The 14370-nt window shown below is 47.5% G+C and overlaps 1 protein-coding gene across 1 annotated transcript; it reads right to left on the bottom strand.

Annotated features, from left to right (window-relative positions):
• On the bottom strand, nt 1-13429 carry SAP30L (SAP30 like). The gene is made up of 4 exons (XM_081034768.1): nt 13050-13429; nt 9126-9248; nt 6781-6879; nt 1-5281 (listed from the first exon to the last, which is right to left on the bottom strand). Exons 1-4 carry the CDS (start codon nt 13245-13247, stop codon nt 5153-5155), a joined length of 549 nt encoding a protein of 182 aa, XP_080890894.1. The 5' UTR covers nt 13248-13429; the 3' UTR covers nt 1-5152.
• Nucleotides 13430-14370: the final 941 nt, after the last annotated feature.

Raw genomic sequence — 14370 nt, 5'->3', positions numbered from 1 at the left:
TGTTACTCATTCAGATCATTTATTAAGAGCGAAAGTCGGGCCATCTCATCTGTGTGATATTGCAACATGAAAAGTCACATACATTACTAAGGAGACCCCACAGAATTGAGAGCCTTTCAACAGTACAGAGCCATAGATTACAAAATTAAAATACAAATGATCCCCCAAGTTTGGCAGGAAACATGTACACTATGAGGAGGCCTGGAATGGAAGGGCACTTGCTTTTCAATAAGGCAGTTACAAAATGGAAAACAAAGAAAAGAAATCCACCCCCCCCAAAAAACACTCTGATGGGCATAACGGGTAATAGAAATATGAGACAGGGGTCCTGTACAACCCTGTCATTGGCAAAGATGTGTTCATTCAGTGACAGCAACCAAAGGGTTTGTGTTTTAAGATGCAGGCTAGATGAAGCAACTGATTGTAGACATTTCTACCTTAAGAAAAGGTCCCACCTTGCCCCAGTTTGGATCCCACCTGAAAACATCAGATCACCTTTATTCTTCCTAACCATAAACTTGGAAACAGTCTGTAATAAAACGAAAGGAATAAAAAGGCACCCCTAAAGCACCATGCTTCCCAGGGCATGACTGAGAGCTCACCTGTCCTGCAGGTCAACTGCCTAGCTCAGTAACAGGGGCTGGGAGACTGCGAATCACGAGACCACAGAACTAACTATGTCTATCCGAGTCAGGGCCAACTGAATCACACAAGCTCCAAGGACCACCTGAAAGACAGGAGTCTGACCAACAGATCACAGAGCAAGGCCATTTCAAGAGACTTTAGATTCTAGGAGAACACTACATCTTCCTCTAGGACTTTGAACCCTGGTCTTAAATTATACGCTAGTTCTGTTCACCCCTCCCATTCATTTTGCAAAACTCAAATGACTGCTTTTCTAATAATTCATTCAACCTTGAGTTCTGCAGGTTGGTCTTGGGATCCTTTGCTCAGTTGCAAGGTCTTAAGAATCTGAGGGCAACTCACTTTACACTGGATAAGAGTCGTGCTGCAAGTCAGAAAGGGAGAGGAGCACTGGACAGGTCCCAAAGGTGACAGGTTAGTCCAGGTAATGCCTGGACCCGGGTAAGTTGTTTTTGAATTTGTTTCCCCATCTCATTCCCCTAAGAATGAATTGGATAATAGTAACTTTATAGCTTGAAAATATGGCACTTGTCTGACACTGAGAGATGTGGTCCCCCCACGTTCCTAAGCTCTGTTTTCTTAGTAAAAATATGTGAAGTACTTTTGCAGGAATCTTAAGGTATAAGCCCTCAGCAGCTATGGAAACTTTAAACTCCACACAGAGCAATGTTCTAAAATTTTCTAGCAAAAGTGTTTCCTAAGTGATGTGAGCATTAGTTTTTGTGGAACAAGCACGGAACTAAGGCCTCCTCTGTCTTATGTCTTGTTTGTTTGTTTTTAGCTAATAGCATCCCTGCCGCCCCCGACTCTCTCCATCAGCTTCAGCAAGAACCAGGCTGATGGGGTTTCCTCCATATTCTCTAACACGGAACTGAATGCACCAATACTCAGGGGGCTGGGCAATCAGGACGCCAACATGTCTATTTGCTAGCTGCTCCTTTTCAACCGACAATTGCTATGCCGGGGGACAGCGCCAGTAATTGGGTCCTTGGCCAGGATGAGCAACTTGTTCCATGTGGGCAGAGACTCGGGTGGAAGTTACAGAGAACGCAGAAAAAGCCAGAAGTTTACAAAGATAGAACCAGATACCCCCAGGAGGTAGTGAGTTCTCTGTCCTCAGAGGTGTTTAAGCCCACACTGCTCAAACCCTTGGGGGGATGGTTGGAGGCAGAATGTCAGCACCTATGGGGAGACTGGACTGGATGAGTTAAAGGCCCTTTCCCAACTTCTGAAGCTTGTCATTATAATGACTGAGAGCCTTCAGATGATTTCCATGAAGCGATCACTCTGGGTCGGGACAGCTTATTTCAATAGGCGAGGCCCCCAGAGTAAGCTTCCTCTCCTGACTTCTCCCTTCCTCCAGGCACTTGTCCTGTAGGATATTAACCAAAAATGCCACATAATAAACAGCTGAAATGCCAGGGGAGGATGCAACATTCCAGCTGCAAACAATTATTAATATCTGTTCTCTGGAAGGCTAGCAGTGAATATTTAGCTTTGACAGGAACATCTAACAGCTTGGCGGCTGTAACACATAAGTGAAATTCCTCTTCATTTTACAACACTGGTCTTGAATCCTTTGGTTTCAATCTTTCATAGGATTCAGTTATGATCTTTTTCATGTGCTGTTGCCAACCTAAGAGTTTGTTCATTGAAATAAGAAGTTTGTCCATTTGTTTTTTAAAAACCTTAAAATGGAGCAACATGAATGGCAGGATATTGACATTTCCATGTGATATCCTTCAGGGCATATGAGAAAACCATACCAGGCCCGAACTGAGGCAGGAACCATGCTCTTTAAGAAGGCAGTGCCAGTTCTATTTCAAATTCCAGTTATGCCCAGGAGCACCGAGAGGAGAGAAGGCAATGCTGCAATGTTACAGGTGGAGAGAAACGAAGAGTCCTTGGCAGGCGGCGTAAAAATGCAGGCAGTCAAGATGAACACTGCTTGCCCCAAACCCCACTGCCCCCTGAAGCCAGACCTAGTTGCTTTGGAGGGCCCGGCCATTTCTAACAGGCAGGCAGAAATCTCCTGCCTACAGATTAAGCCATGGGAAACTGCAGAAGAGACTAAGGCAAGTGGTTTAGTGGTTTGATGAAAGAACAGATTTCTGCACACAAGAGAAATGTAAGTTCAGATAGCTTTGTCTTTTCTCTCACCTGACGTGTTTTCAAAAGTGGAAAAGAGACCCACACCTCCACTTTCCAAAGGTAACTCCCTTTAGAGGAAAGACGATGGCATGGGAGTCAAGTGCGCACAGCACCTGGCTGGAGGTGGAAAGTTGCCCCAGGCTTCTCTTTGGAACAAAAGCATTCTTACAGACACACTTGAACAGATGGATCCTAACACCATATTCTTGTACAGAATATATCTTGTACTGCTGTCTCTCTCAAGTGGGAAAACAGATTTACTGTTAGAAAAATAGTGACATGACGTACACATCCATAATTTTGGTTTAAACATCAGAAAAATACACCCTCTAACTCAATAAGATAGGGACATTTCCAGAAAGCAGGTTACCAATGAATCCCTTAACCTACAGGCCCCAATTGCCCCCAAACTCCAGCCTGATGAGAAAACACATCCCCTGACAAAAGGGGCTTGGTGTCTGATGCCTTCAAAGCCTTTCTATTTTCTAATTCAGCTTCTCAGGGAAAAAAACCTAGATAATCCACACACCTCTGAGCCGTCTTGCTGCTTACATATACATCAACATCAGCTGTAAGTAGTCAGAAACCTGACTACATCAGGATCTGAATTACTAAACATTCAGCACCCTGACATGCCATCCACAGCCAGGTGTATTAAAATAAGACCCCCTCGTAGCCTAGAGTATATTCTATGTACATTCATCTACACATGTGTAAAAAGGATGCAATCTGCTAGACATGCATTTCGAACACCGGCGAAAGCTGTGCTGAAATGGAACACACTGCGTTTTGTTGAGAATGGTGGCCCTGTCCCCAAGCCACAGAAATCAGGGCACTCTGCTCCACAGACATGAATCCACCACCTTGCTCAGTGCGGATTTTCGTTCTGAATTCTCTGTGTTGATGCTCAGATTAAGCCATGTAGGAGACATTAAAACTCTGCCAAGGCCAGGCTGTCCACGGCTCCTTTTAGTATTTAAGGCTTAAGAACTCAGAATTAAAACTGAGTAAGAAAACGATACTTTTGACCACAGTATTATGTCAAGAGGGTCAGAAATTGGCATTCCAAATCCTTTCCTTCCCTTTTCTCCCATTCCTTACCCAATACCTTCTGCCCCCCAACACACTGATTAGAAAAATTTGGAAAAGTAGACTTTTCGATATAAAGCTTTGTTTTCAAAGGATGCTTTGGCTGTGATATAATTAGATCGAGGAAATGGAGTTTTTGAACGTAAAAATATCAGGTAATTATTAATACTTAAAAAGAAAATCACGTTAGCAATCTTTCCCCCTAAAAGGGAGGCAAATTGCTCTCAAAAACGAGCATCAGATCGCACTGCCCTTTGTCGCTCAAAACTATGATTTGCTGCTGATCTTGGAGCCCAGGGTACGAAGGCCCATCAGACTGTCTACCCTGAGCTGGATGCTGAGCCGGAGTCACATGGCCCCTGGCAGCTTCCTTGGTGGTTGTGAACTAAGGATTAGTACTTCTGAAAACACAGCTCCACACCACTAAGTATCTCCGTTTGCCAAAGAATTGATGGCCCAGGAGAATGGCTGAAGTCACAGTGCCTAACTTTACCACAAAGAATGAAGCACAGAGGGGTGTGCAAAGGGCTGCTTCTTACAGGTCGCATCCATGTTTCTGGAACCTCCACAAAGACAGCTTGGCACATGCGATTGCCCTGAATCCTCACTGGATCTGAAACCTTTTGTTGTGCATCAGGATTTCCCCCATACTCTAGAATTTAAGTGGCGGACCACAGACATGGCAGAGGTCTCGTTCACGAGAGGTGTGAAGCAGATGTTACAAGGCTGGCACTGTTAGTCACAGCCCAATTAGCCAACAGATACTGATTGAATGCCTACTGTGTGCATGGCACAGGGCCAGTGAAGGGGACCAGGGTCAAACTGATTTTCTGATAAATGACAAAGCTTTGTAGGAGGAGGGGCATTACGTCCCAGCACACCTGGGTGTGCTCATGCACCTCCACCGTCGGCTGTACCCTGCTGCTATTCCAGGGTGACATCTCACACGTGGCAGTGTGGGATTATAAGGTGACTACCAAAATATTTGTTATCCCACACTTCCAGTAGAACTGACTTGATGTTTTCTTAAATGCTGCAATACATAGTTTTCTTTAATTCTTTTTATGATCTTGTTTTTTCAGCCCAGTAGTTGCCTTAAAAGAAAGTCTTTGTATATACATGCTGAATCAGGAGAACATAATCCTCCTGACCAAAGAGATTTACAGTATTTATGATTCAAACTTTTTTATTTACAATAAAACTTAAAAGTCTCTATGGGCTTAAATGTAGCAGATATCACCTGTGCATTAGGTATTATGCTTCATCTTCACTCAAGCTGCTTGCCACCCTCGGATTTCTGGTCCAGTCTACTCTTGTTACTCTTCACCATGTAGATGAAGTAGGCGAGGGTCTCTTTTTCGTTCACAGGTATGTTCCTGAAGTGTCGACTGACAGTCTACAGGGGGGAAAAAACAGAACAACATGCATAAATCAGGACCACAGATTCTAAATTGGGCAAAAGAGGAAGTAGGAAGCTGTTGCCGGAGACATGCAGGGATTATGACCACTGCTGAAGTCCCTGCCATGGTAAGAGCTCAGATTGTTCTTAGATTCCCTGGGGTCTAGGTGGTTTGCTTTCCAGGCTTCCAAAAGCAGGACTTTAACCCACAACACCTCCCACAACAAATAGAAGGTGCAGTTCTGTTTCTGTGGCAGCAAGCTGTCCATCATGCCATGATCTCAAGGTTATCCCCATGGAGGAAGAGACTGGGACTGCTCTGGTTGGCCAGCTCTCAGGCCCCAGAACTGGGTAAAAAAGTCTTTTTAGAAATTATGTCAAATGGATAGCCAATCAAACAGATATAAGTATGTGACCCAAGAATTCATCTTGAAAGACATCAGATTTGAAGAAAAATTCACCATTCACTCTGTATTCCTGATAACTTTGCTTCATTCTACAAGTCCTAAGAACGCATGTCACCTCTTGCCCCATCTCATCCTGTCCCTTCCATCAGGGGTGCATACTGGCAAATGGGTAATGTCATCTTAAAGTGGGAAAGGCTTATGTACTCGTAAGTTTTAACTGGATGCTGGTGAAGGAGTTTAAGAAAAAATAATAGATCAGCAAGAAATCTCTAAAGGAAAGACCAAAAATCAGTGGGGTTGTGAGCCTTTAAGGAAATCTCTGGATGGAGTGAGTGACCAGGACAGATAAAAAGAGTCAGAGAATTAGAACTACAGAGTGGTTATTTCTGGATGGTAGGATTGTATTTTTCTTTTCTCCATTTCCCAAATTTTCTATAATAGGCAGAAAAACATGTTAAGAAGGATGAGCGAGTACCCATACAAATACCAACAGGACAGAAGTATCCAGCCAGGTGGTCAGTATATTAAAATAATGGCCAATGGAGCAATTCCCTACCTCCAAACTGTGTTAAGAACTCAGGGCAGGAGAAAACTTTCTTGGGCTCCATTCATTATAATAAATACCTCCATTACCAACATGAGAGTAGAAGAAATCAAAGGGAAAAAAACCAAAGAAAGAAAAGTATCTCTTACAAAGGTTTTTGGGATGGTAAGTCTGACACACATACTATGAAGAAAGGAACATATCTATAAAGAATTGTGCAAAACAAGATTTAAATAAACAAACAAATAACAGAGTCTAATTAGGAGTCCTGAAACTCTGGGCTCAATTCTGCTACCAGCACATTGTGTGATTTTAAGCAAGTCCTTCCCTCTCCCTGCGCCACGGTTTATTTTATGGAAACAGAGCCTTCCCAGGTCTAAAGCTGAGGGATTCTAAACTGTGAAACAGAGGAAACAGAGAGCTGCTTCCAGGCCTATGAAGGGGATTGTGGTCGACAGGCACACACAGCAATAGGGAGAATCAAGGTCACCATCAGAAGCACAATGCTGGCTCTCTCTTTTCAGAATGCAATTTCGTCTACCTACTTCTGCTAACTGGGCCTTATTGAAGCCTGGTCTGGTCTGCAATTTGTAGTGTCGTTTATAACGTCGTAGAGTGTTCACCTGCAGCTGGAACAGATCAACCTGGAGAGAAGAGGAGAAATACATTATCCATCACCTGACCAGCCATGACTCACTGAGAACCCACTATGTGCCTAGCACTATACTAGGTAGGGGTGGGGATGGAGAGGACTACAAAGAAGTCTTAGAAATAGTCCATTGAGGACTACTAACTGGCTGGGAGGACAAAAATAACAGTGGACAAAGAGTCCTGGCTGGGGAGGGGTGGTCCCAGAAGGCTAATGGAGGCAGTGAAGTAGGCTAAGGAGAGGTACGGTTTAGAAAGGCAGTGAGAAACAGAGAAACAATAGGGAATAAGGGAGAAAATCATAAACAAAGAAAGCCAGGAGATGAATAAATGGGTGAGGGGGTCAGAAGTTATCCTGATGGATTTCACAGGTGAGACTAGATTACAGCATGTCTGGAAGAGCAGAAGGAGCTATCACAGATGGTGGAAGGTGAGGTTTCAGGAAGATGGATCTTGTGGTTTGTAGGGACAACTGATGGGGAGGGGGCCAGAAGGAGATGCTGTAGTGATGAACCAGAAGCGACATGATGACGTGGAGCTTTGGAGGGGTGACGATGCTAGAAGGGAACACCAAGCATGGAGAGCAAAGGTAAAACCAGACAGACATCCTGGAGGAAGATGGACCAGAGTTTGGCAGCAGACTCGATAGAGGGGTGTGAAACATAGTGGGAAGTACTGTTATTCTCAAATAGTTCTTTCCTAGGCTCAGCCTTAGGGATTAGAATCCGTAGCAACCCTCCAGGGAAAGCTCAAAAGCTACTGTGACAAGTGTACAAAACCAGTTAGGGTTGGGGTTTCTGCAGATGACTGGACATAAGAGGGGAAAGGACCCCTCCCTTTTCCTTCTAACACAGGAAGAGAGGAAAGCTGCACAGTCATGAAACATTGAAGGCCCAGAAAGTTGGGCTGCTTTTACCTGCCTCTAAAAGAGATGTTCTTGCTTCAGGCAGGTGGAGAGCACTTAAAAACAAAATGAATGATCAATATGAGGGACCAAAGTCCTTCATTCTTTTTAAAACATTCCTCAAACCTTTTCCTTTCTGTCTTTCTTTACTGTTTTTTGGGGAGAGAGGGGCTGCATTTAGAAATTAAATATATACATTTCTTTATAAAATAATAACACTAAAGGCAATACAAAGATACATTAACCAATGCTAGAAAAGGGGACACGGGGTGGGGGTGGGGGGCGCAGAGGGAAAGGATTGTATTTTCAAAGGTTTCCTCCACATCTGCAGACAAAGGCCCACCTACTCTTTCTATTCCTACAATCATTTTCACTTTGAGTGCTAACAAGCAGGCAGTTGTCTTATGAAATATTCATGTGTCAAATACTCAGTGTATACTATAAACGGTCTTTCTTTGCTGAGTCTTAAGTGAAAACAATTTAAATAGAAAGGAACCAATATTCCTTCCTAGACCTTGCTTAATAGACACCGGCATCTTGATGAAAGGCGGCCTTCTGCTTTGAGACCCTAGGTCTTGTCGTCCGGTGTCGTGGTTCTCAACATGGGACGATTTTGCCCCTCAGAGGACACCTGGCATGTGTGGAGACATTTTTTTGATTGTCACGACTTGGGGTGGTGTGACTGGCATCTAGTGGGTTGGATCCAGGAAGCTGCTCAACATCCTACAATGCACAGGACAGCAGCCAGAACTCAAAGTCATCTGGCCCCAAGGGCCAGTAGTGCCAGGGTTGAGAGCCCGTGGTCCAGTAACATTGACTTTGGAATGGATCCTTGGGAACAAGCCTGAACTAGGAATGAGGCAGTGATAGAAGATCAGAGCTGGTAGAACCGACAACTTACACCTTCACTTTGCAGACCAGAAAACAGGGGAAGTGACTTCTCCCAAACCATACAAACTCCGTCTCAAACTTCAAAGACAAAACCAAAGTTTTGAACAATTTGACATCATGATTGTATTTAAGTATTTGTTAGGGTTATTCTTACAGAAAGGCTGCATGGACTACTGAAGAGGGAACTGGACTGGAGCCCCCCAAGCCGTATGTGTGACATTGGGTCTCTGTGTTTGTCTGTACAATAGTGGGGCAGTCAGACCAGTTGATTTCTAAGCTTTCAGCTCTCAGATTTGGTATTACTCCTATTTTGTAATTCACTTTTCAAATAAACAGCCAAACAAAGGGACTGAAATGACTTCTTAGCACAAAACGCGGGCCGGAGGTAAGGATCAGATTAGAATCCGCTCTCCCAGCTTTCTTCAGCTGATTTTTGTGGACAGTTACCTCAGGAATGTCAGTGTCATGCTCAGGAGAATCTCCACCATCGTCACTTGTCTTCCTCTTCCTTTTATTTCGTACACTCTGGATGAAATTTTTGTGGAAATCGCAGATATACAGGTGCCTGACCTGATGGGAAGCAAATTATGTTAGAGTTGTCATTTCCATGGACACAGCTACAGGTATCTGTCAAGTTAATGGGCCCCTCTCCTTTACAAGGCATTGGAGAGACAGAGGGGAGAACTGAGTGGCCGTCATTTCCAGACGTTTGCTACTGAGTTGCAGAGCACGACACCCACAAGACAACACAACATGAACGTCTCACTGGACACCAAGTCCCCACGGAAAGACAAGAGTCTGGATTCAGTGGAGACAGGGTAGAGGTCGCTGACTAGACGGGAAGATTTGTAGGTAGACAGAAAGCATTGTAGAGGGAGGATGACAGGTGTGAGTAGGAGGTCCAGGGTGGACAGTGTCCGGTGGACAGTGGAGGCGACTAACCAGGTAGGAGAATAAGGAGAAATTTGGGTGGTGGTGGTGGGGGGGGGTCCATATCAGAATAGCTTTGACCTTGACTTTCCTTTAGATAAGACAGAGCCCCCCCAAGGCTTTTGAAGCAAGGAGTGACATGACATTTTCAGACATGTAGGAGTTAGGAACTTACAGTGGGCGGGAATGCATTGCCCCAGGGAGGAGAAAAGCAGGAAATGGTCTGTGGTAAGGCTAGATAGGACACACTATTTTTAAATTGACAACAGGTAGTATCGTAGGATGACAACTGTCTGAAATATTTTATTTCTGTGTATCATGTTCTAATTCTTGCATTACCTCACATCTGATCCACAAAGAGAAGTGAAGAGAGATATAGAAGTTCTCACAAGGTGGAACCACCTAGAAGAACCTGGATACTAGGGCTGATTTTCTTATAGGTTGGAGGCAGCAGCGTAAGTGAAGGCAGCGACAGTAGCTGAGACTGAAGAATATGTTTTTATTTGAGAATGTCGGTATCAGGGTTGGCTGGAGGAACCAACTGATCACCTAACAGAAACCGAATGCCTGTGTAAATGACGGGGCTGTTGTCACTGAAACAGATGTTGCACCTCTGTTCTTGAGAGACTTCTGAATTTGAGTTTATTCCTTAAATTCTTAAAGATAAAAGCTGGCTGATAGGAAACCAGCATCAATTATTTCAGGCCTTTTCATGGAGAAAGTAATGAAAACTGCTTTTTATCGGAAGAATTATCACTCTCACGTGGCTGGATGAGTGAGTCGTTTTTACACTGTGGTGCTGGTGTCTTATGGACAGCAGGAACTCAGTAAACGCTGTGGTGTCCACATTGGCATACCTTGTATCTAAAAGCAGCTTAGGCCAATAAAAGTCACCATTTATATATGTTACAAATTGGGACAGCTTTGCCAGATTCAACTCTGCCAAAGGACTTTCAGACATAGCACGTGTCACTGTCTCAAAGAATCCCACCGAGTTGATATGTATACTACGGACATGCTTTTATCAGGGAAGAGAGCACACTCACAGCATACGCTACTTCCCTGATAGGAAGCTGGTCCTTGTGTTAGCCAGTTCCACATGTAAACTCTGAGAGATTAAACGGCTCCTCAAATTCATAGTGACAAATTTGGTAGGAGAACACGCAGAAGAGGTGATTTCCTAAAGCTGTGGCTGGGAGATTTCAGTTCAGGACATTAGAATGATGGAATTCTAAACGGAAGAGAATTTAGCAATCACCTCCCTGGCCCCCATCTCATTTTCTAGAGGGATTAAACTGAAGCTACCCAGAGTCGGGAAATAACCTGGCCAAGGTCACCCAAGCCTTCTAATCCTTGGCATGTCCTTTCCTCCCTCGACATTTGTCTTCTATTCTCAACTTACACTTTTAACCAGAATAAAGCTGAAATATGTTCCATTGGAGGGACGTATTATCTTAATAAATCACAGAACACTGTCAATATCTACACAATATGAGGTAAACTGCCTCAGTTGGACTTTTGGTACTATTATTTAAAAAGGTTCCCTGCTAGACCCTCTTACGAGATAAACAGTCATTTCCACCGAACCATTTTCAAGTACATACTGGTTTTCAGACATTTCAGAGCTCAGTGGCCTTTGGGAGGGGAGAAGGAAGGAGGGTGGTAGCAAAGGCTCTAGTGTTTATTTTTCCTGTTTCATTTTCTACAACAGCTAAAAATTCTTGTAACACAGCATTTACTTAGAATTGAATTCCTGCCCAAGCCTGTGAGAATGAAACAGAATCCCTCTCAGAAAAAATGGCTCTACACCACCACCTTGAAACAAATTGTGAGTGATTCCACCTTGAAACCCTACTCCTTCAGAAGCATTACCTTTGGGGAACGCTAGTGCCAGGCTTAGGCTGTCTCTCTTCTACACAGTGAGTGTGAAACAATCAACACAGCTCAACACAGGTTTTCCAGTGGGGTCACTAGGGAAATGGAGCCCCAGTTGCAGCAGCACAGTCGTTCAGATGTGATGACATCCAAGGGTTTAAAAGAACTGGACATTTCTTTTTTTAAGGACTGAATATTATTATCATTGTAAGCTGCTCAAGTAAAGGCTCCCAACAACCTACACAGAAGGTAGGCAATGTTTTGAAGAGGATGAATTCACTGCTGTCTTAGACTTAAGCCTTTCACTTCAACATATGTCCCATCTGGACCGCCTCAGTGTCTAGCCAGTTTGCTTTCAGATAAATTCCATCCATTCATTCATTGATACGAGATTTGCAGTAAGAGAGCCCCCAACTACTTAAAAATAGCATCTTTCAAGAGTTGCAAATGTATTATAATCAACTTAAAAAAATTGGGGATGGGAGGGAAGAGCCTGGAAGAAGGGCAGGGAAGATTTTTTATTAAAGACTTATAAAGTTTATGTATGGGGCTTGGAAATTAGATAATGGGTTTAAGAAATTAACCAGACGTTTCGGTGCTGTGTGACTTTGGCACTGTCACTCCCTATGTGGGCTTCAGTTTCAATTGTAAACTCTGTACATGGAAAAGCGGGACTCCTTTCAGTTTAAGGATCAATGTCTGATTTCCCCCCTGCGTGGAGAGATTTTTCTAAAAGAAAATGGATGTTAACGACCTAAGCTCTTACTTAGCTGGTCTATCTGAATATTAAACACCCCCTTCATTCATTTCCAGTTCCTAATTGTGAGGCAGGCCCCTAAAGCCTGCAGCAACAGATGTCCAAACCAAAAAGTTCTCTATTGGTTGACAATAGGCACATCTTTAGACTTGTTAACTAGAAGAGGTGAAATCACACAGGAAAAGTTTTCCTATAGGTAGGCACAAAGCACGGGGCAAGTCTATTCACATTACCCCCCCCCCCCCAGCTCCCACGCATGTCTACGGAAGCTGCCCCTGGATGTTCTTCCTTCCAGTGCCTTCCACTGCCAGAACCACCTCCCAAGACCGGGTCTTGGCCTGACTTCTGCCACATCCTCGGAAACCCCGTGTCCTCGCAGCTGCCTGCGAAGCAGAGCGCTCCGGGACCGTCTGCACCAGCCGAGGCCGCGGGCAGCCAGGGACGTACCGGCCACGTTTCCCCGTCCGGAGGAACAGCAGGGTTCCGCGGAGGAGAAGGTGGAGAAGCGTCGGTCCCCCCCCACCCCTCCCCGGTCCGTGCTTCTCCGTAGGCCGCCACAACGAAGCCCCTCGCCCTGCTTCAAGGTCCAAGCCAGGAAAGCGAGCGAAGCGCTGCCGCGCGTCCTCCCGGGCAGGAGGGACCCTCGAGTCCCCCGCCCACGCCCCCCGGCTCTGGGCAGAACCCCGGAGGGGCACGCCCGCGCTGCAGCGGCCTCGGAAACCCCGAGCCCCAGCCCTCGGCTAGCGGCTGGGGGGTGGCGAGGCCCGGCGCGGGGGGGCCCGGAGCCCCGCGGGGGTGGGCGCACTCACGCTCTTGTCGATGTCCAGCTTGAGTTTCTTCTGCGAGATGCTCTTCTGCACCCTCTTGCTGAAGGAGGCGTTGCCCGCGGGCCGGACGCAGCGCTCGCCGTCCTCGATGAGGCAGCAGCTCTGGCCGTAGCCCGGGGCAGCGGCCGGGGCGGCGGGGGGCCCTTCGCGGCTGTCCTCCTCGGTGCTAAAGCCGTTCATCTCCCCGCCCCGGGCCAGCCCCTCGGGGAGCGGTCACCTGCAGGCCACTCCGCGGCCGGACTCCCCGCGGGGCGGGTCGCTGAGACCCCGGACCCGAGGGTCCCAGAGCCCGTCCCCAGACAAGGCGCCGCGCCGCCCCGCGCCCGGGAGGGCCCGCTCCGCTCCGGCTCCTCCGGCTCCTCCGGCTCCGGCCGCGTCGCGGGGAAGCCCCTTCCTCCCCGCTCGAGGCCCCGGGGTGGACTCCGGCGGCTCGCAGGGCCCCGCCGGGGGTCACCCGAGGCGCCTTCTGCCGGCGGCCCAGAACCGTTACCCTTCGGCAGGGGCGTCCGGGAGGGCGTCCCTGGAAGCGGCGGCTCCCCGGGGACTTCAGGCCGGGGTTGCCGGCGGCTTTCGAGGGCCCCCGCTGGCTCCCGCCTTCTTTCGGCTGCTGGGCAAACTCGCCGCCGGGCAGCTCCCTCGGGGTGGCGCGGCCTCCCCGCGCGGGGCCCGGCCTCGAACCCGCGGCGCCCGGGCCCCGCGGAGTGTCCGGCCCGCCCCACCCCTGCAGCCCCTCGGCTGCGCCAGGAGTCCCGCGGCAGCCCCTGGGCCGCCCGGCCGCCGCCCGCCCAATGCTCCGCACCACAACAGTTCGCTGCCCCCGCCCTCCGCGGGACAGCGGAAGTCCCGCCTCCGTGCCCCTATTGGCCGCATTTGCTCTCTGGGCGGGGTCGCCGCCGCCGCTGGCGTTCCCCATTGGGTCCCATCGCCGCCATTCCCCGGCGCCTGGCTACTTCCTGGACTCTGCTGGGATGGGTTCAAAGTAGAGAAAGTGGAAGAAGGAAGAGTTCCCGGGTTGAAGGAGGGGAACCGGGCTGCACTCTCCTTGCCCGGGGAGAGATGGTGACCCGGGGCCTGGCTGGAAGGAAGGCCAGACTCCGGGAGCAGAGGATCACATTCGGGACAGACAGAAGTACAGACATGGGCGGGGGCGCAGAGCGACTGACACGGGGAGGGACATATTTGGGGGGGCTGGCTAAAGGGGATGGAGGTACTGTCGTGAGAGAGACCAGGTAAAACGGAAGGACAAGGACCAAAGGACCTGCAGACGTGGGAGGCAGGGTAGGTGAAACAGGACAGAAAGCCA

The sequence above is a fragment of the Rhinolophus hipposideros genome, assembly GCF_964194185.1.
Source record: "Rhinolophus hipposideros genome assembly, chromosome: 23".
Classification (NCBI taxonomy): Eukaryota; Metazoa; Chordata; class Mammalia; order Chiroptera; family Rhinolophidae; genus Rhinolophus; species Rhinolophus hipposideros.
The sequence above is the reverse complement of the archived record's forward strand: the minus strand, read 5'-3'. Positions and strand labels throughout refer to the sequence as shown.

Coding starts and splice junctions, on each gene's coding strand:
- SAP30L (XM_081034768.1), bottom strand. CDS start 13,247: ATGAACGGCTTTAGCACCGAGGAGGACAGCCGCGAAGGGCCCCCCGCC. Junction 9,249..13,049: donor AGCTGGACATCGACAAGAGC/GTGAGTGCGCCC, acceptor GCTTCCCATCAG/GTCAGGCACCTGTATATCTG. Junction 6,880..9,125: donor ATGACACTGACATTCCTGAG/GTAACTGTCCAC, acceptor TCTTCTCTCCAG/GTTGATCTGTTCCAGCTGCA.